Source organism: Python bivittatus, unplaced genomic scaffold (assembly GCF_059951505.1).
Source record: "Python bivittatus isolate LINGU-HERP-01145 unplaced genomic scaffold, Pbiv_v1 ctg000220_np1212, whole genome shotgun sequence".
Taxonomy (NCBI): Eukaryota; Metazoa; Chordata; class Lepidosauria; order Squamata; family Pythonidae; genus Python; species Python bivittatus.
The window spans coordinates 23,551,508-23,576,438 of record NW_028277048.1 but is presented as its reverse complement, the minus strand read 5'-3'; the positions used below and the strand labels follow the sequence as shown (position 1 = coordinate 23,576,438).

The 24,931-nt window shown below is 41.2% G+C and overlaps 2 protein-coding genes across 4 annotated transcripts in view; one reads left to right on the top strand and one right to left on the bottom strand.

Annotated features, from left to right (window-relative positions):
* STAT2 (signal transducer and activator of transcription 2) overlaps positions 1-8,117 on the top strand; it is a 32,667-nt gene extending 24,550 nt beyond the window's left edge. For all 3 annotated transcript variants that reach the window (XM_088138147.1, XM_088138145.1, XM_088138146.1), the window contains exons 18-24: positions 202-251; positions 341-450; positions 1,046-1,185; positions 3,151-3,339; positions 4,006-4,063; positions 6,435-6,544; positions 6,711-8,117. In XM_088138147.1, the coding sequence (XP_087994273.1) occupies positions 202-251; positions 341-450; positions 1,046-1,185; positions 3,151-3,339; positions 4,006-4,063; positions 6,435-6,544; positions 6,711-6,901 (848 nt within the window). In that variant the 3' untranslated portion in view covers positions 6,902-8,117. The remainder of the gene's footprint in view (positions 1-201; positions 252-340; positions 451-1,045; positions 1,186-3,150; positions 3,340-4,005; positions 4,064-6,434; positions 6,545-6,710) is intronic.
* A 1,197-nt stretch (positions 8,118-9,314) lies between these two features.
* IL23A (interleukin 23 subunit alpha) lies at positions 9,315-20,680 on the bottom strand. The gene is made up of 4 exons (XM_025165168.1): positions 20,582-20,680; positions 11,821-11,904; positions 10,303-10,428; positions 9,315-9,461 (listed from the first exon to the last, which is right to left on the bottom strand). The coding sequence occupies exons 1-4, from the start codon at positions 20,678-20,680 to the stop codon at positions 9,315-9,317; spliced, it is 456 nt and encodes a 151-aa protein (XP_025020936.1).
* Positions 20,681-24,931: the final 4,251 nt, after the last annotated feature.

Genomic DNA, 24,931 nt, shown 5'->3' with positions numbered 1-24,931 from the left:
GAAGTCCACTCATCTTAAAGTGGCCAAGTTTGGACAACACTGGCTCAAGGTCTTCAGTTCTGCTCCCCAGCAATTTCCATTCTCCTTCTAAAGTGAGGCAAGGGATGGCAGTGTTGAAAGAAATGATTATGTCCTGCTCAGCCGCATATCCTTATCAAGACAGTTACGTAGTTTTCTTCTCGCTTTTTCTTCCCATCAAAGGGCCAGGTGTGAACTCACAGAGTATCATCACATGGGCCCAGTTTTCAAAGGTAAGGGGTTGTCCCAGAATCAGCTCTCCAGGGTGTCTCCTATCCAGCTGGTAGCATCCTTGTTTATCTGTCCTCTCTTCTTTCCCCAGGAAGTGACTGCGGAGCCACAAGAGAATAATTTTGGCTTCTCTTTCTGGACCTGGATTGATGGGATCCTGCTCCTGATTCAAGAGCATCTGCTTCAGCTCTGGAAGAACAAGTAAAGAGGGGGAGAAAGAAAAAAGTGATAAAAATGAGGGCATCTTGATTATTGCTAGCCTTTGGGGAAATGTCAAATCATATATTGTTTGTTAGGGGGATAGTCCCAAGTATCAGGGGGTAGGGGCAGCATCTCTCCCAGATTTGGGAAGAGAATTTCATAGCCCTACCCAGGGAGGCTGGGACTTTGCACATGCCTGAGATACAGTTTTTCCCCATAGTTTTCAGCACCGCATTGTCCTAGACCAGTGTTTTTCAAACTTGGGAACTTTAAGATGTGTAGACTTCAACTCCCAGAATTCCCCAGGCAGCATGCTGGCTTGGGAATTGTGGGAGTTGAAATCTGCACATATTAGTTGCCAAATATAAAAAACACTGTCCTAGAGCTTAACTGAAATTGCAGAAGCCAGAGAAGGGCAGAGTGTTTAGTGGTTTTTTGCCTGGAGCACCAATTTCCTAACAATGACTCTGCATGCACAAACCAGGGTTTGAAAAGATACAGTGAGGAAGAGATGAAACCAAAGCTGTTGGGAAAGCAAGGGAGAATGAGTGACTTTTCCTGATTATATATCTTCCCCGTTCCCACATTTGACTAGTCTCATCATGGGATTTGTCAGCCGCAAACGTGAAAAGCATTTGCTGAAGAAGAAAAGAGCGGGCACCTTCTTGCTACGTTTCAGTGAGAGTATCCCTAACGGTGGCATCACCTGTACCTGGGTAGAATTTAACAATGACGGTGAGTTTTGGATTCCTATCTTACTTTTTATAATCTTCAGTGATGCCTTGGAAAATAGCTTGCACCAGCTTGTTAAGGGTTTTTCCAACTGTGCTCTGCAGAACCACAGGGTTCCTTAAGAACTTGATGGGGTTCTGCTGGAAGAGATTAAGGACAAATGTTTCAAAAGTCACTTAGAGGCAGCCAATTTTCTATTGTTAGAGCTTTGCCCCTTGATCAGGGGTTCCAGGATTTTTTTTTTTTCCTTAACAAACAGGTCCTGTGGCCTGAAAAAGTTTGAAAACTCCTGATTGAGCCACTCAAGTCATTACTTAAGTCTCCCACCATTAAAAGACTGCTTCCAGGTCCATGTTTAGATAGTTTCTGTAATGGCGCAGTCTGCTTGCAAGCACATAACACACTTGGAGACGTGGTGGACTTTGCCCCTGACTCTCACAAGGCAGTCTCTAGATAAGTCTTTCTCAAGCTTGGCAACTTTAAGGTAGGTGGACTTCAACTCCCAGAATTTCCCAGCCAGCCATGCTGGCAGGAGAATTCTGGGAGTTGAAGTCCACCTATTTTAAAGTTGCCAAGCTTGAGAAACAATGATTTAGATCCTCCGCACCCCTGGAGAGACCTGTTTGATTTGCTGCCCCCATCCAGTCTGTTCCAGCGCAAGGCCCCCTCTTCACTGGTTTTTAAATTGTGAGAGGCAGAGTAGAAAATTCTTTGACTTCTTTTTCTCAGGAGCATAGTCTGACAGGGCATTTGCTAAAGTTAAAGATGTCCCAGAATGAGTGGGAATGTTAAAGCAAGCCAGACTTTTATTATGTGTCCTAATATTATAGTTGAGAGGTGAAGTCAATGGAGAAAGGGAAGAAGAAATTATAATGACTCTTACAGTCTTTAACCCCACTGCTAATCTTCCAGGCAGCAATATGTACCAATATGCTGGTAGAAAAAGTAGGACCAAAAGTAGAAAGGAAGAAATCTAAGAAAAAGTTCCTGATCTATATCTACTGTACTTCCATATTTCCATATGGCTATTTTCTTCTGATTCTGCAGGCCTCCTCTGGGCTGGGACATTTTTCTTAGCTGGCAGAAATCAAACTGATAAATGATACCTTTTTCACTGAGGATGGAAGATAACAGAGCAAAAGTTTAAAGGAGTTCTCCTTTCCTCTTTTAAAAATCCTTCTAAGAGAGGAATTTTCCTGCTACAGATTGGTTCCTCAGAGTTTTTCACAGACTCTGATGGTCTCTGCTCACCATCAAAATTAACAAGTCAGATTTAAATTTTCCCTTAACTTTTCATGTCTGAGTCTTTGGGGGCCGACTGACTCCCCTTTCCTACCGTTTCTCTCATCAAGCACCATTGTGCTGTTAGCAGGTATTGCCTTGTTACAAAGTCTGTCTCGTTCTCTCTTTTAAAGTTCATATCATCCCTATCTTGCAGAAGGTGTGGGGGGGGGCGGGATCCTCCACCGGGGAAGAGGAAAGTCTGTAACCTGTTGACTTTCAGTCTCTGTAGATCCCATTCCAAAGAGTTGTAAGAGTTACATCTATCTGGGAAGTAGGTAAGGTCAGAGTTACTTACGGAGGTTTCCTGTCTGTTGTAGATCTATCCATTTCCTGCTGCTTCCAAGGTTTGGGTGGGATCTGTGTTGTGGAGTGTACCACGTTGTGTCTTTTTCCTTTTTCCCATTCTTGACTCCTTTCATAAATTTCCTTCACTTACGATATCTATGAGGCCAACGTTAGTGAGTTGTAGCCGATGGAGACAAGTCACTTCCCAGGCGTTAACAGTGTATAAAAAATAAATTAACAGTACGTAAAAATGAGAATAGCAAATGAAAAGGATCCAGAGCTGCTCCTCCAATGCCATCTGGAGGCCATGCTCCTCTCGTCAAGCACATTGCCCCCCAGATTCAGATTTCAGGATGGGGCAGGAATTTCTCCATGTCACTGAGAGCCCAATGTCTGCAGGTGCTCCGGTGGTCCAGTCAGTTGAGCCCTACACCAGAAACGAGCTAAAATCCCTTTCGCTGCCTGATATCATCCGAGATTACCAACTCCTGGCTGAGAAGGACATCCCAGAGAATCCACTCCTCTACCTGTATCCAGACATTCCACGGGATGAAGCTTTCGGTCCTTATTATAAGGAACGCCGGGAAGGTATTGGAGCCTGTCAGCTTTTCCTGGGGCAATTTCCACTGGGATTCTATTTATGCCCTGCAACTCAGATGAGCTGCATTTTCCCATTGATGGGTTTATATGTTTTCTGATATTTCCAGAATTGCTCCTTGTGGAACTTGACATCTAGTGAATTTAATTGTTTGGATAGGGAAGGTTTAAAGTACATTTTGTCAGGGATGATATTGTTGATTATAATGATGCGTTACAGAGCAACCTGAATTTTTCCGGTGGGTTTACAGTTTCAAGGAGGCAAAGACAGGTGATGCCTCAGGTATGCAGCCTGCTGCTATTGGCATGGCAAGTAAACCTCCCATTAGTAAACATGGGATCTTCCTTCTTCATTCAAATTGCAACAGTTGAGGCAAAAGGTTAGCATTTCCCCTTTCCATGCCACACTTCCATCAGTTACACAGAGTCCCTCTGAAATATTCATACTTTGGTCTGAATAAAATCATGGTCCAAACATTTATCTCCGCAGTAAGGATATGCATTTCAGGATTTCTTCCCAGCATGCTACTGGGTAATGGTTGTGCAGTCTTTGGGCCTTTTGCTCTCAAGGAAAGTCTGTTAAATCTGGTGCAAGGACTGTAAAGTGTTGGTAGTGATGCTCTTCTCCATCCTTCACATCCTGTCCTTTCTTTCCAGCAAGCATGATGGAACAAAGAAAATACTTGAACCGCCGCCTGATCAGAGTCTCCTCTAAGTAAGCAACACCATCTTCTCCTTTCTTTGCCTCTGCCAGTGTGTAGCTATAATTATCCCCTGCACCACTCCCAAACTGTCTTTGGTTCACCTGAATCCGGCAATCTAGTGTGAACCCATTTCTCCTGGGCTCTGTACCTCCTGATAGACATGAGACATAACCCTGTTTCATCTCATAGGGTGAAAGGCCTTCTACAAAGGCCTTGACGTGGATTCAGAGAAAATGCAAGCAGATAGTGCTTCCCACCCCATTGCCCCCTTCCTTCCTTCCTTCCTTCCTTCCTTCCTTCCTTCCTTCCTTCCTTCCTTCCTTCCTTCCTTCCTTCCTTCCTTCCTTCCTTCCTTCCTTCCTTCCCACCCACCCCATTCTGAAGAGTCCCCCAGTTTCTGAGACAGATTGCTTGGGGGTAGTAGGATAATTGTTTTCCATTAACATGCTTTCCCTCATATTTCTCTGAATCCCATGTCTGCATTTATAAAACCTTTTCATTGTTACAAAGGCTAAGAGAAGTTAGAATTGATGCCCTTGATACAGATGTTTCCAAACTTGGTTTGAATGGAACTTGAATGGAACTTGGTTTAAATGGAATATACTAGACTAAAAAGTTCTGCAGTATGTTATGGTTATATTTTTAAAATAATAATAGCAGTATATTTTGTCGGAGAGTATAAAGGGGCTTATATTAGGATTTCCCCTGATTTTATCATCAAAAATAACCCTATGTAATAAGTGGGCCTGAGAGCAAGTAACTTGCTCAAAGTCATTCAGTAATGGGCTCCACGGTCGAGTGGAATCTTGAATCTGGGTCTCCCTGAATATACAAAATATATATGCAGCAGTGTATACAAAGCACATTTTATTCAAATGTGATTGTGAAAGTATATGGAGGCAAGGGGAGAGGGTTTACCCAGTCTTGCTGATTAAATTTGACTAAGCCTATGGCTATAATGTTGCATTTTTTTCTGGAAAACTCACCCAGTAAAAGCCAACAACCACAGAGGAACCACAGCTGGCAGATTATAGTTCGTCACTGATCCCTTGCACCCAGATGAACCAAGTGTAAAAGCCCCAAACTTACATAGATCTTCATGCTGACTGAAGACAGTTTGAGCACATAAATACATTAATAGGAATTCTCAATAAAGAAAGAATTGCTTTACACCTGATAAGGGTACAAGAGAATGTGTATCCATTCAGTGTGAAAGCACTGCAGATACGGTCTTTAGCACGCAGCACATCAGCTTTGCTCTATGAGAGGCACCAGGGCTCCGGTTGTTATTCTAACGGAGCTGTCTCTGTCCTTCACCAGCAGAGGAGAAAGAGTGAGATAAGGAAGCACATCAATACACATCCTTGAATCTGCTGCTTCTACTCAAAGCATACATTCTATAGGTTCTTAATCACCAACAGGCATCATAACAAGAAGTCCATATTTAAAGGAGCTACAAGCGAAATACAATGCAAAACATATATGCAATATGGTATCTGTAAATAAAATGATAGTATAGTTAACGTAAGCTGATCCTTAGTCCATTTCTTCACACCTTTGTAGTCCAGTGTTGTTTTCATTTATAAATAATGTTTATCGCTATTCATCGTAGACTCACTGCCCTGGGAAAGAGTAAATACTGAGGAGTATGGTATGAATGAATAGTTCCTTACTGAGCACAGGGGACCTCTCACTTGCTGTTCTTATCTGGGCCATCTGGCTGGGGCTTTGAATAAGGCTCTTCCCATTCTCCCTCTCAGTTGGGAGCTGGGAATTGTAGGTGCTTCTGCTGGGAAGTTGGTCAATCACGGGTTCTTTTTTTTACTTGACTAGAGGAAAGGATGACCAGGAAAGGGAAGTTCAGAGAGCAAATGGGTCTTCCTGACATCATGTGTCCTGCACAACAGTGATGAATCTGGTCTTTGGGTTGCGTTCTTCCCTAGTTTAGCTAATCCCTCTCTCCCTAAACCAGAGGCTGGCTAGGTGGGCCTCTTTGGAATGGAATGGATGGGACCACTGGCATAAGGCCGTTGCTGCTGCTGCCTTGCACCAAAGGAGGTGCTGTCTCAAAAGTCTTTTTATATAAATCAGTCAATTGGGGGCAACGCTCTTGAACCATGTTTTAAAATTTGGAGAAATTTTAAAATTTCTCCAATTCTAAAAATTGGAGAAATAAAATCTTAGCTGCTTGCCTCAATCTTAAAAGAGGTTTTTAGGGGTTTCAACTGAACTTCTTTAGGAAGAGAATTCCCCGACTTGGGTGCCATGGCAGAGAAGTCCCTGCCACCCATCCCAATTATGGGTGCTTCTGAAGGTGGTGGAATGCTTCTCTTTTCCTTTCTCCTACTAATTCACCTCTCCTACTAATTCACCTCCATCTAGGCAACCAGGGGAGACTCAGATGCCAGAAGTGGAGGAGTTAAGCAATGTGTTGATACCCAATGGTCTCCTGGAGAATTCTGAGTATAAAATGGAAGACATTCTGCTTGCCGGTAAGTAATGGATCTGGGCCCTCTTAGTTGGGAAACTGCTGTCCCAGAAGTAATCCTCCTGGGGGGCGGGGGATTGTTTCCATTTTCTCTCCTTTCCTTTGGATTTCTCCCATTTGTTTTTCTGACTTTAGTTCTACTAATTTGTTCTTTTTCCTTTTTTTCTTAGATCCTTTTTTTTCCCAGTCAGATGAAGGGCAGCAGCTGCTACAGGGACCTTGCGCCTTCCTTGACTTTCCACAGCTTATTCTGGATGAATCAGATTTCCAGCTTACACCCTCCCCTGAGAATACAAGCAGTGACACTGTCAAAAGTGAAGTTGAGGATATAATGAAGTTGATGTTTTATGCTAAGGTATAGGTCTGTAGGTCTGATCCCTATTAATTCAGTGAAAATGCCAAACCATTCTGAAAACAGGCGCTTCCAGAGTTATTCTGAATATCTGGACAAAGACTGGACACTGATGAGGTCCACTGAAATGTGGCTGACATTGCACTAAACCTTAATGTGGTTTGGATTATGCCTAATAAGATGTAAACTTGTCAGCCACTGTGGATTTTTAAACCACGTCTGACAGCTTAACAGTATTGTGAACCCAGCCACTCTGGATTTTTCAATGGCTACAATTAAACCATGACTTAGCAGGACTAATTAGGTTTCAGTTGTAAAATGAGTATAAAAAGAACAGAAGACCCACAAACCATGAGTGAATTTGGCTGGCAGGCATAGTTTCTACTACCCAGCAGAAATATATTCAAAGTGGCTTCTGAGAGAAGAGCTTACAGAAGAAATAGCAAGATTCTTTTCCCCAGACAGACACAGACACACCGTTCTCTGCATGTCCTTTATTCTTTTGTCCTGGTTTCTCTTAGCTTCTCTCCAGAAGATCTTTGGACATAAGTTTATCCCATAAATTTCCATTACTTAACCAGTTCAGATCTTTCTTTACTTATAGCTATTTCCTTAGTTATGCCTGGACTGGGGCAAAGCTAGAGATGCAGATTGGACAACCCGCTGGAGTGGGTGAGCGCTCCCTCCCTCCCTCCCTCCCTCCCTCACACACACACACACACACACACACACACATGGGACTTGTTGGCCTAAAACTCATGAAAGCTGAAATTCACTGACTTCCAAAAGGCTACATGTTGACCATCCCTTGGTTAAACGTGGATCAGTGTGGAGAATAAGTCAAATAGCTCTTCATTTTGAGTAGAGGGATTTGCAAAAAGCACATTTGGAGAAAGGAAATATTATTTACTAGAATCTAGAAAAGTAGTGGAAAAAAGATACCCAGAAATATAAAAATGATGTGCTCGTTCTGTTAATTGGAGAAATTGGGGACGTCTTAAAATTAATGTCTCAGCATCAATCCAGTTTACTGGCAGGTTTGTTTCTTTGTTTGTTTTAAGAACAAAATATCACAGCCGCTGCTTGCTAGAATTAAGGTCAGCGTTACTATGGTGACAGTAATTGATGACTAACTAATAGTGAGTTTGAGGGCTCTCGTTTCTGTATGCCTTGCCTTGCCTGCTTAGCTTGATGTTTATAAATAAAAAGATGCTACAAAACATTATTTACGTCTACGTTCTTTATGAGAAGCTGGCCAGTCAAGCTGCTGTGGAATTTCCCATCATTTGGAGATGTGTCAGGGACCAACCAGATCAAACTGTATTTGGGTAAATTTGAGCAAATATGAGCTACATCCACACCAACCCTTTCCTCAAATATATGTGTGTAATCTTTACTGTCCTTCACCACTCTGGAATTTCTGTCCTTTTATTCACTACTTTTATTTTAATAAAACATTCCGATGATTGTCAGATTCCTATGTTTAGCGTTTCTGTCCTGTTGGGTATGATCCACAGAGGCCTTTAGAGGTCTTTAGATGTAGAGCCCTGGGATAATAAAGTGTAGGGGTGATGACATTGGCTGGCCAGTACAGCACTGCGTTCACAGCATTATTCCTTCCTTTCAATTTTTTAAGTCCACACCAGATTCGGCAAACTCTGATTTACAAACACGGAAATGGCAGTGTTGAATAAATGTTTTCTTGCACCCGTGAAAGGGAAGGTTGCAGGAGAGTGTGGTAGAAGACCTGGCCCTCTATCGATGATGCCCCATAGCTCCCATCATCCCCGCCCTGTATAAAAGAGAGGTCAAAGCAAGCTGCTTAGTTACATTAATTCAATTTGTATATTGCCAGACCGGGTGAGCTCAGGCAGCATTTCGCCCTGCCTCCCGTACGATACTCGGGGGGGAGGGACTCTCACCTCGGTGTCCTTTCTCCGTTCATGGAACCAATGAGTTCCTCTCCACAACGTGAAGAATACAGAATTTTATTGCACTCCATCATACAAAACATTGTTCTCATAATCATCCCTCAGAAGAGGATGAACACACATTTTTACATTGTAAATGAAGGTGTGAGATTCTTGAGTGATCCCCACTTTTGATATTAATAGTTGGCACTTAGTTTTCCTATACATTCTTGGTCACTGGCACTGCAGTGCCCAGTAGGAATTGGGCCATATAAATAAAAATAAATACATTAAATAAGAATATTAAATAAATAGGAGCACCTAATAGACACACATCCTATTTTCCTTAGGTCACCCCCCTCCCCCCAACTTGTCTGTCCTCATGGATTTTTGCATTCCCAGGCAAGGAACTGTATTTCTGGATAACGAGTAAGTGCATTAAGTGAGCGAAGGTTTATAATGGAATGTTCTCTCCCCGCCCCGGCCTTGCTCCAGTGCAGTTAGTTACGTTCCTATTTTAACGCTGCGCAGTGGGCAAAGACTCTCGCCACCAACACTGCAAACAACTGCAGGCGCTGCAGGATGTGCTGCTCTATAAACGTTTTCTCCCAGATCGCTATTTCTTCGGCCGGGCTGCTGTCTTCAGCGCTAACGCCATCCTGTCATCAGAAAAGAACAACGTCAGTCCGGCACACATCCCGCCCAGTGGCCAAGGAGTCTGTCCTTGGGAACGCTTGTTCCAGCAACAGGTTTGGGTGTTCGAGACAGAGAAAGTGGCTTGGCAAAATCTGGGCCAGTGACTGAACGGGGCTGAAGGGAAGCATTGGCCCCCTTGGGGAACTGCACAACTTTCTTGTGCTTCCATTATGGAAGTGGCTATGAGAACTGTGGGGGCAAAGGAAATAACTCTCCTCCGTAGTGAGATGGGCCGTGGCAAATTTGAAATATATACATACATACATACATACATACATACATACATACATACATATAAAAATATAGCCTGTCCTAACATGGTTAGTGAGATAGATGATGAGAGAGAGAGAGAGAGAGAGATGATAGATAGATAGATAGATAGATAGATAGATAGATAGATAGATAGATAGATAGATAGATAGATAGATAGATGATAGATAGATATCTCAATCACTAACAGTGTTAAGACAGGCTATATTTTTATATGAAGGAAAGCTATTTTTATATATATACAGGCTATATTTTTATACAGAGGAAAGATATATATATATATGTGTGTGTGTGTGTGTGTATACACACACACACATACATACATAGATACACACATACAGGCTATATTTTTATACAGAGGAAAGAAGATAGATAGATAGATAGATAGATAGATAGATAGATAGATAGATAGATAGATAGATAGATAGATAAGATCCCCTCTCACCCCTGTGGGTGGTATGTGTCTTCATCTGTCTCCACATAACCTCTCCCAAATGCTCAGTTCCTTTTGCCTCATAAATACAGTATACTCGCCTTTGGAAGGAGCTGCAACAAATTCCTCATGGCAGTTTGGAGCTCAGCAGTAGAATCCAAAGTGGAATACTGTCTCAGAAGTTCCTGATAATGGTGAAGACCCCGACGAATCTTCACCAGACACAGCTAAGACAGAGAGAGCAAAAGCTGGTGGTCATTTTAATTTGGCCCGCAAACCAGGCTCGGCGATCTGTTGGCGGAGTGAACTTATTCCAGGCTACAGGCTTGCCTGTGTGGACCTCCTGCTCCCTGGGATGGGGGACTCTGGCAAGAACAGAACGTGGGAGATCTTCTCCCTCCTCCACCCCGCTTTTAGAAGGCCAGCCCCAAGGCAGCTTTAAAACGGGCATTCTGCTTCCTAAGGGTGAATTATGCCGTCTGATGGGGGTTGCTTACTGAAGACAACGAGATCAGATATGTGCTACTTTTTCTCTTGTCTTGCAAAGCTGGAAGCTTCTTATTCCATTCTGCCCCTCCCTCTTCTCTGAAGGCCAACTCTAAACACCTGTCCCTTCCCCAAAGACAGCCTTCGCTTTCTTCAACTAAAAGGACAATCCTGAAACCTTTACTTTCAACTCCTTAATTATTCCCTGGATGTTTATTTGTCAGGGGCAACCTAATTCCCTGGTTTCTTTCCAAAATCTTTTTCTTTTCTTTTTTTACAATGCGAAACTGGTGTTTTTCAGTCTCTTGACTAATAGTTTCAACAGGAAAATAAAGTCCTGGATACCTCCTGTAGAACTTGCTATTTTTGGAGTAAGAATGTACCAGTAGTGAGGGATGCTGAAGATCACAGACTGGCAACTCCTGGAAGACCACTCATGTATGCTCCCAAGGATTCTGGGCTTCTTAGTTCAGACTTGGCATTAGCCAGATTTCTCAGGCAATCTTGTGATGCTTCTTTGTGAATGAGATGCATTCTCTGCATATTGTATTGTGTGTGTCTAGCGCAGTGTTGCTCAACCTTGGCAACTTGAAGATGTGTGGACTTCAACTCCCAGAATTCCCTAGCCAGCATAGAATTCTGGGAGTTGAAGTCCACACATCTTCAAGTTGCCAAGACTGAGCAACACTGGTCTAGCAAGTCACCTTTTAGGGAAATTTGGCGTAACCATAATAGGTTTTCATGCAGGAAACCTCCGTTTTCCTTAGAACACAATTCAAGCGCTATTATTCTATATTTCTACAATCATCTCCATAAAAATGACTTACAATTCTTCATAGTATCATTCAGCCATCACTTAAATAATATAAAGCCTGTCTGCATAACTATTATTTTTGTACAGTTACAACTGGATGAAACGCTATACTACACTAGTGCAGAAATTATCTAAATCTATAAAAAATAAACAGATGCATTACTATCGTTATAGTCCTAACTGGTTTGTAACTCTTCTTGAATAAATAAAGCCACAAAGACTACAGAAATCACAGTCCATAGAATGAGGTATTGTTTTACTGTTTGTGATGTTTTTATGCTGTTCAACATGGCTGCTTAATCTGGATAGATATAATTACCATGCTATTCTTGACCAGGGAATCTGGATCACAGCGATCGTTGCAATCAATCCGCTCAGGAAATGTAATAGTTGCGGCTATTGCCTAGGGGAAAAAAGAGGCACTAAATATAAAGATGTACATCTAGCATACTTGAAATCCAAATAATTGTTGATGAAGTACAACCATCCCTGCCATATACATCTTACCTTGTTCACCTGTTTGTTTCCATCTCTCATAGTTGTTGTCATTGTTATTATTATTTGTTTATCCCACTTTTTTAATAGATATATTTGGTCAACTCAAGGTGGCAAACTTACTTAATACTCCTGTCTCCTATGTTCCCCACAGCAACAACCCTGTGAGGTGGGTTGGGCTGAGAAAGAGTTGACTGGCCCAAAGTCACCCACCTATCAAATCATTTTTAGTTGCTGACTCCCCTCCGTTAATTAGCTACTCACTTCCACAGCCCTTCTTGCTGTTTGTGGTGGACATTTAGTTCTAGTTCTGTGCAATAATCCAGATTATCTTGCTCTTCTTCTAAAATTATATTGAGTAGAAAATGATGTCTGCCTATCCAGCCTGTCATCATCTTAATTACTTTACCCTTGAAAACAATGTCATGCATCCTTCCCTAAAGTGGGCTCTCCAGATGTGTCTGTTGGATTATAACTCATCGTTATTACAACCATGATCTCCCCACCAAGAACCTTGGGATCTAAAGCCTCCATCATTTTACTGTAGATCTTTCCAGAATTCCAGGGTTCTGGAATAGGTAGCAGGAATAACCTTGAGGAACGGGAGGAAGAGCCGCAACCAAGGCAAAAGTCAGATAAAAGACATTTGAGTTGGAAGCAGAACTGTCATACTGTCATGGCACCCCAGGGCATTGCAGCAAACTCACAGAGGCATTGTGGGATATTTTACATTTATGAGGGAAATACAGCAATACTCCACCTTTGTTGGACACCACACAACTACAAGCCTAGTATTGCTGTGTCTTCCTTGAAAATTTTAAATATCCCATGGTGCCCTGTGAGTTTGCTATGTTTGTTAAGCCCACAGCTCTTAAACTGTGCACCTCGGGTATGGCGAATAAGCTTTGTGTAGTTTCATTCACACAATACACTAAGCCAAAGCCAACCAAACCATGCTATTTGGGGGCTCTTTCTCTCTCTTTTTCAAATATTTTTATTAAGGTTTATATATATAAAAGCTAGTGCAAAACTAAAAAACCTACAAACAAAAAGAGAAAGAAAGAAAGAAAGAAAGAAAGAAAGAAAGAAAGAAAGAAAGAAAGAAAGAAAGAAAAAGAGATGACTTCCCCCTCCCTCCAAACAAGTATATGCATTAATAGTAATTTAACACCTTCTCCAGGATTACTAAAAAAAAAAAGCCCTCTTCATCCCCTTTCTCATCCCTAAACAATAACCAAATTATAAAAAATATTCAGCAACCAATCTAATCAGCAAAAGCATTAAGAGTGCCAGTAATAATAAACTATATATTTTAAGCTTAAACAAATAGGTCTATTTTGCATTTTAGCTTCTAAGTTTTTTCTGAGAAATGAAACGTAAAGGATCTCTCCCCTACAAAAGACCAATAATAATTACATATGTGTTTTAAACTGAACCAAATAAATCACTTTTACAGGTATAAATAATTATCTTAAAGTCCTGGTCAGAAAAAGAAAATTCAATATTAACAATCCAAGATCAAAACATGAACAATTTAACCTTGATCTGATAAATCCACTTTGAATTCCTTTCTCTTGTTTTTGAAAAGCTCAGTCTTCAGTCTCTTCTCCAAATAAAACCCCAAATAACAATCTCTTATCATTCTCTTCCTATTTATTTTCAGAAAAGGTTTCAGAGATTTGGTATTTCCCTTCTGTATGTCCAAAATAGGATAATTCTCAAAGTCATTCTTCCAGTCCATTACAGCTTTTTCTCCATATCATTCTCATAATCAAGCAACCTTGAGTCCATCTTCACATCCACAGCATCTTTTTCCATATCTTCCACGTCTCTCTTACAATCTGGCATTTCTTTCAAGTCCATTTTGGAATCCTTATTCAAGTCTTCCTCCACTGCTATTTTATCCAGTAAAATCTTTTCTTCTACAACCTCTGTTAATCCCAATTTTAAAAATAGTTCCTGGACACACTGATTCCAAACAGCTAAAAATTCTTCTTTGAAAGAAGGATACTCCTCCATTATGTTAAAAGAGATATATTCCTCTAGTCTCCATTCCCTCTGACCTTGACAGCTCAGTTTTATCTTATGTTTATTTTCAGAAGCAAAACTTTCCCAAGGCAAACTTTCTTGCAATTAAATCCAAATTCACTTACTGTATTTTTTTAAACATTTAAAACAATCCTTCAGAAAGTTGTTTCAAATCCATTTAGCCTTTTAGCTGTCCCCAATCAACATTCTTAATTCCCTTTCGCTGTTTCCAAATGTTAAAATATTTCTTTTTGATCTTTAAACTTACTTTGGTCTTCTTTCTCCCAGGATAGTAGGAAATACTCCCGGTGTACAGCAACTGTCTTTCAGGAGGTTTTTAATTGCCAAATAAATCACACATAGACAGTTTACGATTTTAGTTAAAGGAGGAAGTAAAGCAAATCTAGTGTCCTTTTGAAGGCTCTGCACCATGGCTTGGACTCAGTGTTTTTCCCTCGACTCCCAGAGCACTCCACCCACTAGAGATTGCTATATTGCAGTCTCTTCACAGGGAATCTCTATAAGGAGTACCTGTGGGTGATCCTGTCAATCTCCTTTATCTGGAGATGATTCTGAAGAGCTGGACCAAGGCCAGCTCCTCTAATTGCCGTGGGCATCAGCTCCACAAAGAACGGAGCTGTGTTCAATCAGCCATTTCTTCCCTGGAAGCCTTGGGGCTCTTTCTAAAGGTTGAGTTAATCTGCATTCATCTTGTCCTTGAGTCAGTAGAAAAGAATTAGGGCAGACATTCATGGCACCCTTAGTGTCTCAATAATTTTTTCATGGAGCCCCTAAGCCAAAAAATTGCAGAAACCCCAGCTTCATAAAAGGATGTTGCAAGTATTCAAAATATCCTGCAGTGCCCCTGTGAGGTCACTGTGATACCCCAGGGCACCACAGCACACAGTTTGGGAACTGTAGGGTTGGGGAATTTGTATTGCTGCTAGGCTGTGCTCCATTCTCCCTAATGATGACGCTGGTGACTGCAGACATTACAGTATTAATGTGGGACAATTTAAGGGCAGCAGTTGGTATATTCCACTGGCTGCACTTCCCCTCCCACCCAGCGATAGCTACTGGTGGGAAGAACAATGGCCAATTGCTGTCCTAGTTCATTCTGTGCCCCTCAGCTGTGCCTCTTGTCAATTTCACCTCAGCTCTGGTCTATCCTAACCCACCAAGATGCAAAGGAAAGGCCGTGCTGGCAGCATGTGGCCATGGCCAGCAACCCCTAGAAGTAGCCCATGGGCTTGGAGTAGGCAAAGTAGCACCACCTGCCCCAAAGTAATAAAGTCATGGAAGGTATGGCCATGGGAACCCCCTTCCCAGCAGAAGGAGTGGAAAACTTGCAGTGGACTCATTTGGACCAGAACCAGCAACAAACAGTGAGCAGCACTTGCCTCTCGTTTGTACTTTAAATCAACTGGAGCGCCAATCTTTTGGTATGAGTGGGCATTGGGGTTTAGATGCTGGTTATTGGTTGCTGATTGTGTGGGCACCAGTCTGTACTGGGATATCTGTTTGTATTAATTTTGTTTGATACTTTACCATTGTATACTTTCATGAACACTAGGAGTCAGTTTTGAGCTGGGCAGCCTGAATAAGGATAGAAATAGATAGATAGATAGATAGATAGATAGATAGATAGATAGATAGATAGAGAGAGAGAGAGAGAGAGAGAGAGAGAGAGAGAGGATGATAGATAGATTAGAGAGAGAGAGAGAGGATGATAGATAGATGAGAGAGAGAGAAAGAGAGAGAGAGAGATGAGAGAGAGATGAGAGAGTACTTGGGCACTGGAATCCATATGTCCCCCACCCCCCTTCTCTGGATGCGTTCAAGCAAAGACTGTGCAGCCATTTCTCAAGGATTCCTCAGTTTGGATACCTGCAAAATTAAATGAAATGATCATATGGTTCACTGGGTGACTTTGGGCCAGACGCACTCTCAGCCCAATCCACTTCACAAGGTTGTTCTGATGGTGATAAAATGGGGAGAAGCACTCTCCCCACCCCCCCAAAAATTACACCCCTCTTGAGTTCTCAGAGAAAAGGCAGGATATAAATGTAATAAATGATTAGATTGAGAAGTATCACATGGAAAAGGTGAGTGAGATAGTTTACTCTCAGCAGTTCTGAGAAATGATTCCTGTCACATCTGCGGGTTATATGAAAGTCTAAGAAAAGCTGAACTGCAAAATGTGGTCTTTTATAGGAGCCTAATTCTCCTCTGCATCTGGTCACAAGCAACAGATTAACAGATACACAGAGAGATGGATGGACAAATACAAATGATGAAAAAAAATTAAAAAATGGGCCTCAGATGACAAATCAAAGGTGAATCCTAACTGGCTTTGAAAATGTGAAAACATTTACATTTACCGTTCACCCTGGCCTTTGGCGTGGAAAAATGAGACCCCTCACTTCATCATACTTGCCATCTTTTTTTTCAATTTCACCTCCTTGCAATATGTTGTTAAATTGCTTGGCAATGAGTCGGTGCAGACCTGTCAGATGTTTAACCAAAAAGTAGGCAGTTCATCCACCTGGTGCTGACCAATTCTTGATCTTCCTTGTCCTTTTCTCCACCATTCCTGCTGTTATTACAAGTTCTTTCATTTCAGCTTCTTTTTTATTCTTATCTACTTCCTTTATCCAAGCTGCATTCTTGTTGTATTTCTTTGGATTGTCCCATAGCTATGCCCAGAACTGCACTGTTTCTTCTTTGTCAGGTGTTGACTGGTTCATAGCAGCCTCTCCATTGATGGATTGGGAGAAACGTTTCTGATTCAGCTGAAACAGGAGATTCTGTCTATAGATTCAAGCTTTGTATCTGCTGATCTTCCTGGCTATGGCTGTTATTTGCTAGTTTTTTATTTCCAGTGCTTCCTTGATGTTCCTTGTTTCTAGCTGATATTTCTTGATCAGGTATTCCTTGGTGTTCTTGTTCTTCAGCTTCCTCTTTTTCATCTGTTCTAGCTTGCTTGCATCTGATGTTAGCATGCTGATCTTATTTTCCATCCTGATCTTCCATTTTGGTGGTGCACTGCTTGGCTTTTTTTCTTGCTTGTTGATTTTGCATCCACAGTATTCAGTTATAACTGCAGCCGTCCTGTACATCAGTTGGTTTGTTTCTTGCAGTGAGTTGGTGCTTATATTTGATATTACAGCATTGGCATCTTTTAATACTTGTGTTAGCTGTTTCTTTGTAACAAGCTTCAATGCAGGCAACCTTATTCTGTTGTCTTTGTGCTGTTCTAGATGCATAATTATTCTTTGTTTCAATTCCTCTTGTTTTTAAGTTAGAGGGCTGTGTACTTTCTCAGGAGAAGGCAGAGGAGAGGGTGCCTGGTTTGAGAATGAAAATTCAATAGCTATGCTGGCTTCCTCTACTGCCGACTCCCTCAGTTTGCCTCTACAGTCTGAGCTATTTCTGATAAGGCTTTGGTTTCTTTGCCCTGGATAGACTTTTGCAGTTCTTCCAATTCTACTTCTGTGAATCTTTATTTCGTATTATACATCAGTGTTGATCTGCTAGCCTCTGTTCTGTTATTTCTGATTCTGGATGTTGTTCTTTCCAGAACTGGTGCATTCTTTTCAGATATCCTCTTCTCATTGGACTTGATTTGTAATAGCAGATCATTATATTTGATTGTTTTCAGTCTTTGTATATTTGCAACGAGTAAACAAATTTTCTTCCAATAGTTCTGCAGCTGCTGGCCTTGGTTGCTCAGCCAACAGTCCTGAGTCCTGTAGCCCACTTGTCACCAGATGTCCAGGAACTAGAGCACCTAGCATGGTCTATGTTGACCTGGGTGATGAACAATCTGGTATGGGTTTCTGTAAATTACATCTCACCATATTGTTTATGGGAGAGACACTCTTTGTCTGGCTCCTCTGATGAGACCTGCCTGGTATGGTTGAACCTCTGGCATACCTCTCATCCTCCTTGGAGCATGCAAGCCCCACAACCACATCCAGCAAAACAAATAATGTCCAACAAGATGTTGTACACATGAAGCATACTACAACTCTTGATTTAGCTTAATCAGCTGAAATTCATTAAGCAGAGCCTTAGCTACTGAAGAACCTCAGACACCTAAAAATAATTTTATCTAGATTCGTGATGCCTGAACATTTTTAATTATGCTACATCAGTGTGGTTAAGCATTGGGAAAAGGATATTTTTCCCCCTTAATCATGTGAACACAGGAGCCAACCATGCTGCAATATTAGAATATTAAATGGAGAAAAAGCAGCAGTTGCATCATAACCCATGGTTTCAAAATGAAGAGAAACAAGATTGAATATGAAACTTTTAAAAGCATATTAAGTTGGAGGTGGGAGGAGTTATTTTCTATTAAAATATTGGAATCAGATGTAAGTTTTATTGGGGATGAAAATATTCCAGATAACAGCAAAAGTGGTCAAGATTTTAAATAAACCATTTTACATGAGAATGTTATGGAATGGCTTTCTCAATCAATATTTGCTTTCATATCTGGATTTTGTTTCACTTTCTTCATCAAATGTGCTTATGGATGCATTGGGAATTCTGTTCTGTTCTTATGGATGTATTGGGAATCCACTCTTGGTTACATTAGTTCCTGGGTATTAGGTAAAATGGTGGGCTGGTGACGTCCTCTCATATTTAATGTGGGATAAATTAAGGAAAGCAATTGGTCAATTCCCCTGACATCACCTGCTGGTGGGAAAAAAAACAACCACCAATCACTCTTCCTGAGGATGGACTGACGTCTTGACAGATTACACCTCTCAAAACCTATACTGAGCTATCTGATCGGGAGGAAGGGGCTCTGCCCAATAAACCAGGAGAGGAGGTGACAGATGGAAAGAAAGGGAGTAAATTGTTATTCCCTGACTATCATCCATTTGGGGGACTGGCAGAAGTGTGTGTGTCAGGGGTCCTATTCTTAAACATGTGTCTTTGTGGTTTCCTGGAAGACAAGAAGATCCATATTTTCAAAGTAGCACTCCCAACATTTCCTACCTGAGAAACAGATGACAGATGGGGTTGTGTGGCAATCTGGAAGCTAGTTATGTGGAAATTAGGTGCCTGGTCATTTCTGCAGTCCAAGCTAAAATGACCAGGGAGGATGGATGGATGGATGGATGGATGGATGGATGGATGGATGAATGAAAATGAATGAGAGAGAGAGAGAGAGAGAGAGAGAGAGAATGAAGGAAAAGGTCTGCTTCCCTAAAATTGCCAATAGGACTGGGCAGATCCCAGCTCCTAACCGCATTATCCTCAGCTTCATTGTGTAATTAGTTTCTATGACAGGACGTGTGCTGGGAGAAATGTAAAAACAGTATTTTAACACTGTATTATATATAAAGAGGCCCTTATATAGCTTTCAACAGTTAGTGAGGCATCTTTATGCTGGGGTTAGCAGGCTATGAGGAAGAGCCCTCATAGGCTGAGAAAAGGGGTTTTTCATGGCAGATGTGATTTTAGGACCATTCCCAATTCTTGCCCCATTTCCCTTATAAAAGGATATTTTCATGCCACACAATTCCTGGTTCAAGCCTGTTCTCAAATCTTATCAGCTTTCTCATGAAGTGATCTCATTTCAATACTTTCTCCTATTAAAACCTTGAAAACAAACCCGTTTTCTCAGCCAAATCCTTCTCCTTAAGCAAAAAGAAATAACTCAATTGGAAGTTGCCTTCCCTTTCTCTTGCCTCTCATTGTTGACTGTAACATTATTAAACACGTAACCCAAAGTAATCATGTTAGCTGTATTTGGTGTTAGAAATGTAAATACCCATTAAATAAAATCACATATTGTTTCTGACTTGACTTCACCAAGTAAAAAAAAGATTGACTCATTTTGGAGCCTTCTACTCTTGTATTGCTCTTGATCAGGAAGATGCCACATGACTTTGCCTTAGGTAAAGGAAAACCCTTCCACAGAGTCAGACCAAGCCTGGCTTTTCTGATCAGGATAAGATATATTGAACCCTCCATACTCACCTTTCAAGGTCCTAAATGAAATCGGGCACCTCATGGCTGCCATTCGCATTACAGGAAAGAAAGTGCCCATTGGAAAATTTTCTGATACAAACATGAATCCAACCCCATTTTTATAACTGCTAAGGCCATCTTTTTGCAACACTCTAAGCCATTCTTTGCCAAACCAAAGTTTACTAAATAAACCACAACTGGCTGGGTTGACATGACATGGTAAATCATAAACCACAACTTACAAAAACTACTGGCTAGAGGGATGCATCCAAGACTTTCAGTCTAATGTCCCACCTCTACCTGGAGATATCAACCACGATGCCCCACCATAAAATTGTAGTCCCATTCAGATCCCTTAGCTGGGAGGAACGCTCAGTCATTCCCAACTAACTAAACCCAACAAACATTTAAATTTGTCAAAAAGAATTAATAAAAGCCTATATAATTATATTCATTTTTGGATTCTCCCTATACTGTACACTTATTCCCTGCCCAGACTTCCTATCTGGAATTTGGTCCCACTGTATTTTCTGAAGAAGATAAGGCATTCTATTTCTGTTTCTACTCACCATCTCACCCACATTCAGCTTCCACAACTGCTTGAGAACCTCTTGGGAGGCATTTTTGCAACCTTGCCAATCTGTATCACTTTCCCGGGGCAGCCTCATTCCTCTGGAAGCAATAAATAGGAGGAGGAGGTAAAGAAGGGTGCTCTGCAAATGATTCCATAGGTTGAGCATCATCTCTGAAGACTTTAGACTGAATATGGAATGATGCTGGAGGATCTTGTTTGAGACTGGGAGTTAGAGGAACCAGGATCATATTTATCTTGCTGCTATAGGTGACTCAGGCAAATAGTGGGGAATTCCCCCTCTGGGGAGACAGGTGGGGGTGGCATTGCAAGTGCACTGATGTCAGGATCAGATCTAAGTCCAGCAAGGCCAAGTTAGTGTGACAGAGCTGAGTTCACCAGAAAAACAGAAGTGATACCCATTTTTGGGCTCTCCAAAGATCAGTAACCTCAGAGATCAGCTCATTTGCCTAATGATGCCCTGGATTACAGCACTGACAGCTCTAAGCAGGCTGGGCAAATCATAAATCCCCATTTCTCTCCCTACCTGTAAACATACTCAGAGAGAAAAACCCCATAGTATTTTTCTGATCTCAGCTAACATCTATATCAGAATCAGAAAATGATTGTGGGAGAGGAAAAGAGGAATCCAATCTCCTGTTCCCCAACTGACAACACACTCAGAAGGCCTTTTGCTCCTCCTTGGAGAATTGAATGATTTCTATCCACCCCAACCTACATTATTAATATTATTTATCTATCTATTTATTTATATTTCAAATTTAGATACTGCCCATCTCACAAAAAAGTGACTCTGGGCGGTTCACAATAAAACAGGAATAAATATTAAAATACAATAAAAACAATATAAAATACAATAAAAATGGAATAAAGACCAAACACATACGCAAATAATATCTTCCAAGATGTTGATGGTCAGTAAGATGTTAACATATGGAAGCATCTTCAAGGTGCTAGCCTTGTGAGTAGGACCAATATTCATGTTTAGATACTTGTTCTGTTCAAAAACAGAACAAAATATAGCAATCCAAGCCAATAAAATATATAAATATGTAGTGAGTGGCTGCAGACAGTCTGTAGACTGTCCAGAACACTATACTGGAAGAGAAGAATATAACAGTTCTTCTCAAAAATATAATAAGTTGACAAAATCTCACCATCCAGTGAATCAGAATCCATTTTATAACTCATAAATAAATAAGCAAGGAGGCACAATGGTCGCCTGCCTCTTCTTGTTTCCTCTTCTTTTCTAAATTGGAAAATTAGGATGTATCTGATATCTCACTTCCAGGGAAATTCCATAATTACTACCAAAAATTATCGTGTCTATTTTTAAACAATCCTGTCTCAAAAGGAGATAGCACCTGGAAAGATCCTTATCTAGGATAAGAAAAACAGGAAGAACATTAGGGATAAACCCAGATAATTTGGCTGAATTCACACACCACACTAAGTCATACTTTGTTTTAACATTGTTGAATAAACCATAATGGCCTCGTACATACCTAACGCTAAGCCATAAGCCTTGGCTTATCAATCAGAAAGGTTGGATTCATACATCACATTAAGAAAAAAGGCAAACAAATCAAATTATGGCATAGTAAGATCTGTGAATTTGGTCAGCATATGTGAAGAATTCATGAGGCATGGACTGCATGCCAGCTTCAGAAACCTTCATGCATCCAGGTTTGTGTATCTACCCTTATTCTGGCATGATATAAGGACAGTCTCAAGATGTATAAAGCCTCTTAGGCTTGGTCCCCCATTCCTTTGGAGGGGAGTCAGGTGACTGGGGCAGAGGCAAAAGAGAACAGAGCCAAGAGAAGTATGACAGGGGCAGCAAAGTTCATGCCAGGGTTGTCTTCTGCTGGCTCAAGGATGACTGGAGAGCCCTTGGGGAAAACCGTCCTTGAAGTCCATGTAAGTGGTTGGAAGGGAGAGCTCTTTCCTTGGTCCTACTCACAAGATCTATTGATCTAGTCAGCAGGACTCTTCTTAGGTGGGCAGAAGATAATGGAAGGTTAAGTAAGATGAAGCTAGGATTGGTTCAGAAAAAGTAGGCTGATGAAATGGGACTCCAGGTGAGGCCTTGGGGAGACCTTTCCACACCCAAGGCAGCTTGGTAGGAAGTACCAAGTTGTGAAAGGAAAACAGAAGGAAATAAACCAAAACCTGAGTTTCTCTCATATGTAAATTTTATTAAAGAAATGTTTAATAGAATAAAAACTGACTTTCTCTCAATGGATGGTAGCTCTTCTTTGGTACCCAGCGTACTACGTTGATTACTGTGGTTTGTTTGTGCTTGAATCAACCTCATCCAAGCCTCCTCATATGAGGAAACCTCTTCTGAGAATGGAGTTTGTTAGAGGAGGACCAAACCCCTTCAGGCTCCAAACCATCCATTTATTTCACTTTTCCCCATCATAGGATCGAGCCATCAGAAAGCTGTACTGTTGTCCCGCTGTCAGTTCCTGTCCTGCCTCAGAGCAGATGTCTGTTCTGACTAGCTGATGAATGGTGCTCTTCTTATTTTGGGCATGCACTCTATGATAGAGTTATTGTTGGGTTCCTCTGCGCTTTTCTGTTTTGTGTTTGTTAAATTTTATGGCACAGTGAAAGCATAATAAATCGTTTGATACAAATTTACCCCATCTCTATGAGTCCAGCCCCCTGTGACTTTGCATGAGTCCTTGTTCTGAGCTTCCTAATGTATTCAAAACAAGGCCAGAGCAGTAATGCCTGCAGAAAACAGCAGCTTCCTCTCCTGATCTGTGCAGCAGGGCAATCTAACCTAATGCAGGGAATTTTTTTACTACAACACAGTTGATTGAAAGAAGGCAAGGACATCGTGCAGAGAAACAGCAGGCAATCATATCATCAATGGTTGCTTCATTTTCACAGCATGCAACCTTCAATTATTAAATGAAATTGTGTCACAGCACAGTAGCCATTCTGTTGCAATACATTAGTGTATTTTGCCAGCTTGGGAATAACTGATCTAATACTCCACACAGTCAGTGATAGAAACTAGGCCCTTTGATGGTCACTGATTGGTCTTGTATATTAGATGTTTTGTACTGATTTCTCTCTTTCTCTCTCCCCCTCTCTCTATATATGTATCCCATTTTTTCCACTTTGAGGCTGCCAAATCCCACAAGTACTAATCACAGTGATTTATTTCCTTGGGGGAGCCTCTATTTAATCACAACTTACTGATGACCACTTTTATGTTAGAATTTTTTCGGATCTCAGGATACAAATTCTGGGGAGCCCGGTGCCAAAACACAGCTGATTACTGCCAGACCTATTGTTCGCTAGCATATCAGTATTATCGTAAGTGAGAAAAGAATCAGTTAAACTGTTTCATGAAATTGCATCAACAAGGATTGCCTTCAAAATGATCATATGCTGGAATGCAGTTGCTAGCTCACCATTTTTACTTTCACAGAACTGAAGTCAGAAAGACGCCGCTGAAACCATACGTGCTGGCCATTACATTCATAGGTGAGCCGCACTCATTTTTAAAAGGCACCTTGGCAGCTGATAGTAGGCACTGAAATGAATGAATTGGGGAATGAACTTTGATGATACCCACTTCATTAACTTTAATTAATTAATTTATTTATTTATAAATCCAATTTATATCACCCCCCAACTCCCCCACAAGGAGGGACTTGTTAATAGGTTAACAAGTCAGAACAGGTCTGAATTAATGGCTTGAGAGCATCTGAGGAAGCAGTGTGTGAAACTAGCACCACAAATCTCTCTGAGTTAGTCAGAAGTAAAGTTTTATTGGAAGCGTTTGCAAAGGCTGGTGGGCTTCATTGCAAATAAGAAGCCCCACCCACATACACACTCCGACCTAATTATATACATTCCCGATCACAAGTCCTTCCCCTTTTCCCCATTGGCTAAGGTACTCTGGGTGTACAGTCTTTCCGGCCGCTCTAGGATTTCTTCCTGGTCCCTCCCACCTCATCCATTGCAAGTCTATGGTAATTTGCTCAAGGTTTCAGCTAATTGCATTATACTGATAAAAATTGCTCCAAATTAATTTGTATTTACATTGTCCCACACAAGGAGACAACTTCCTCTCCATCTGCCACTATTTGATAACCATAACACTTAACACTACTTCCTTATCTCTCACACAGCTGCACTCTTAGCATGCTCAAGCTACTATTTGTCAATAATAACATATTTTATCCATCTCTCACAGCAGCGTTGCTGTAGCAATAGGTTCCTTGAATGGGGATCACCCACAACCCTGTAGAACAGGGAGAGCAATAGACTCTTTACTGTATTACCAGTGTTCAGGGGTGAGTGC

What these genes read in the sequence shown, in the direction of transcription:
- IL23A (XM_025165168.1), bottom strand. Translation starts at nt 20,680, where the DNA reads ATGAGGCTGCCCCGGGAAAGTGATACAGATTGGCAAGGTTGCAAAAAT. An exon ending in AGCTGAATGTGGGTGAGATG is followed by an intron (nt 11,905 to 20,581) that starts GTGAGTAGAAAC and finishes TTTTTCCCCTAG; the next exon opens with GCAATAGCCGCAACTATTAC. An exon ending in TGTTGCAGCTCCTTCCAAAG is followed by an intron (nt 9,462 to 10,302) that starts GCGAGTATACTG and finishes TTCTGATGACAG; the next exon opens with GATGGCGTTAGCGCTGAAGA.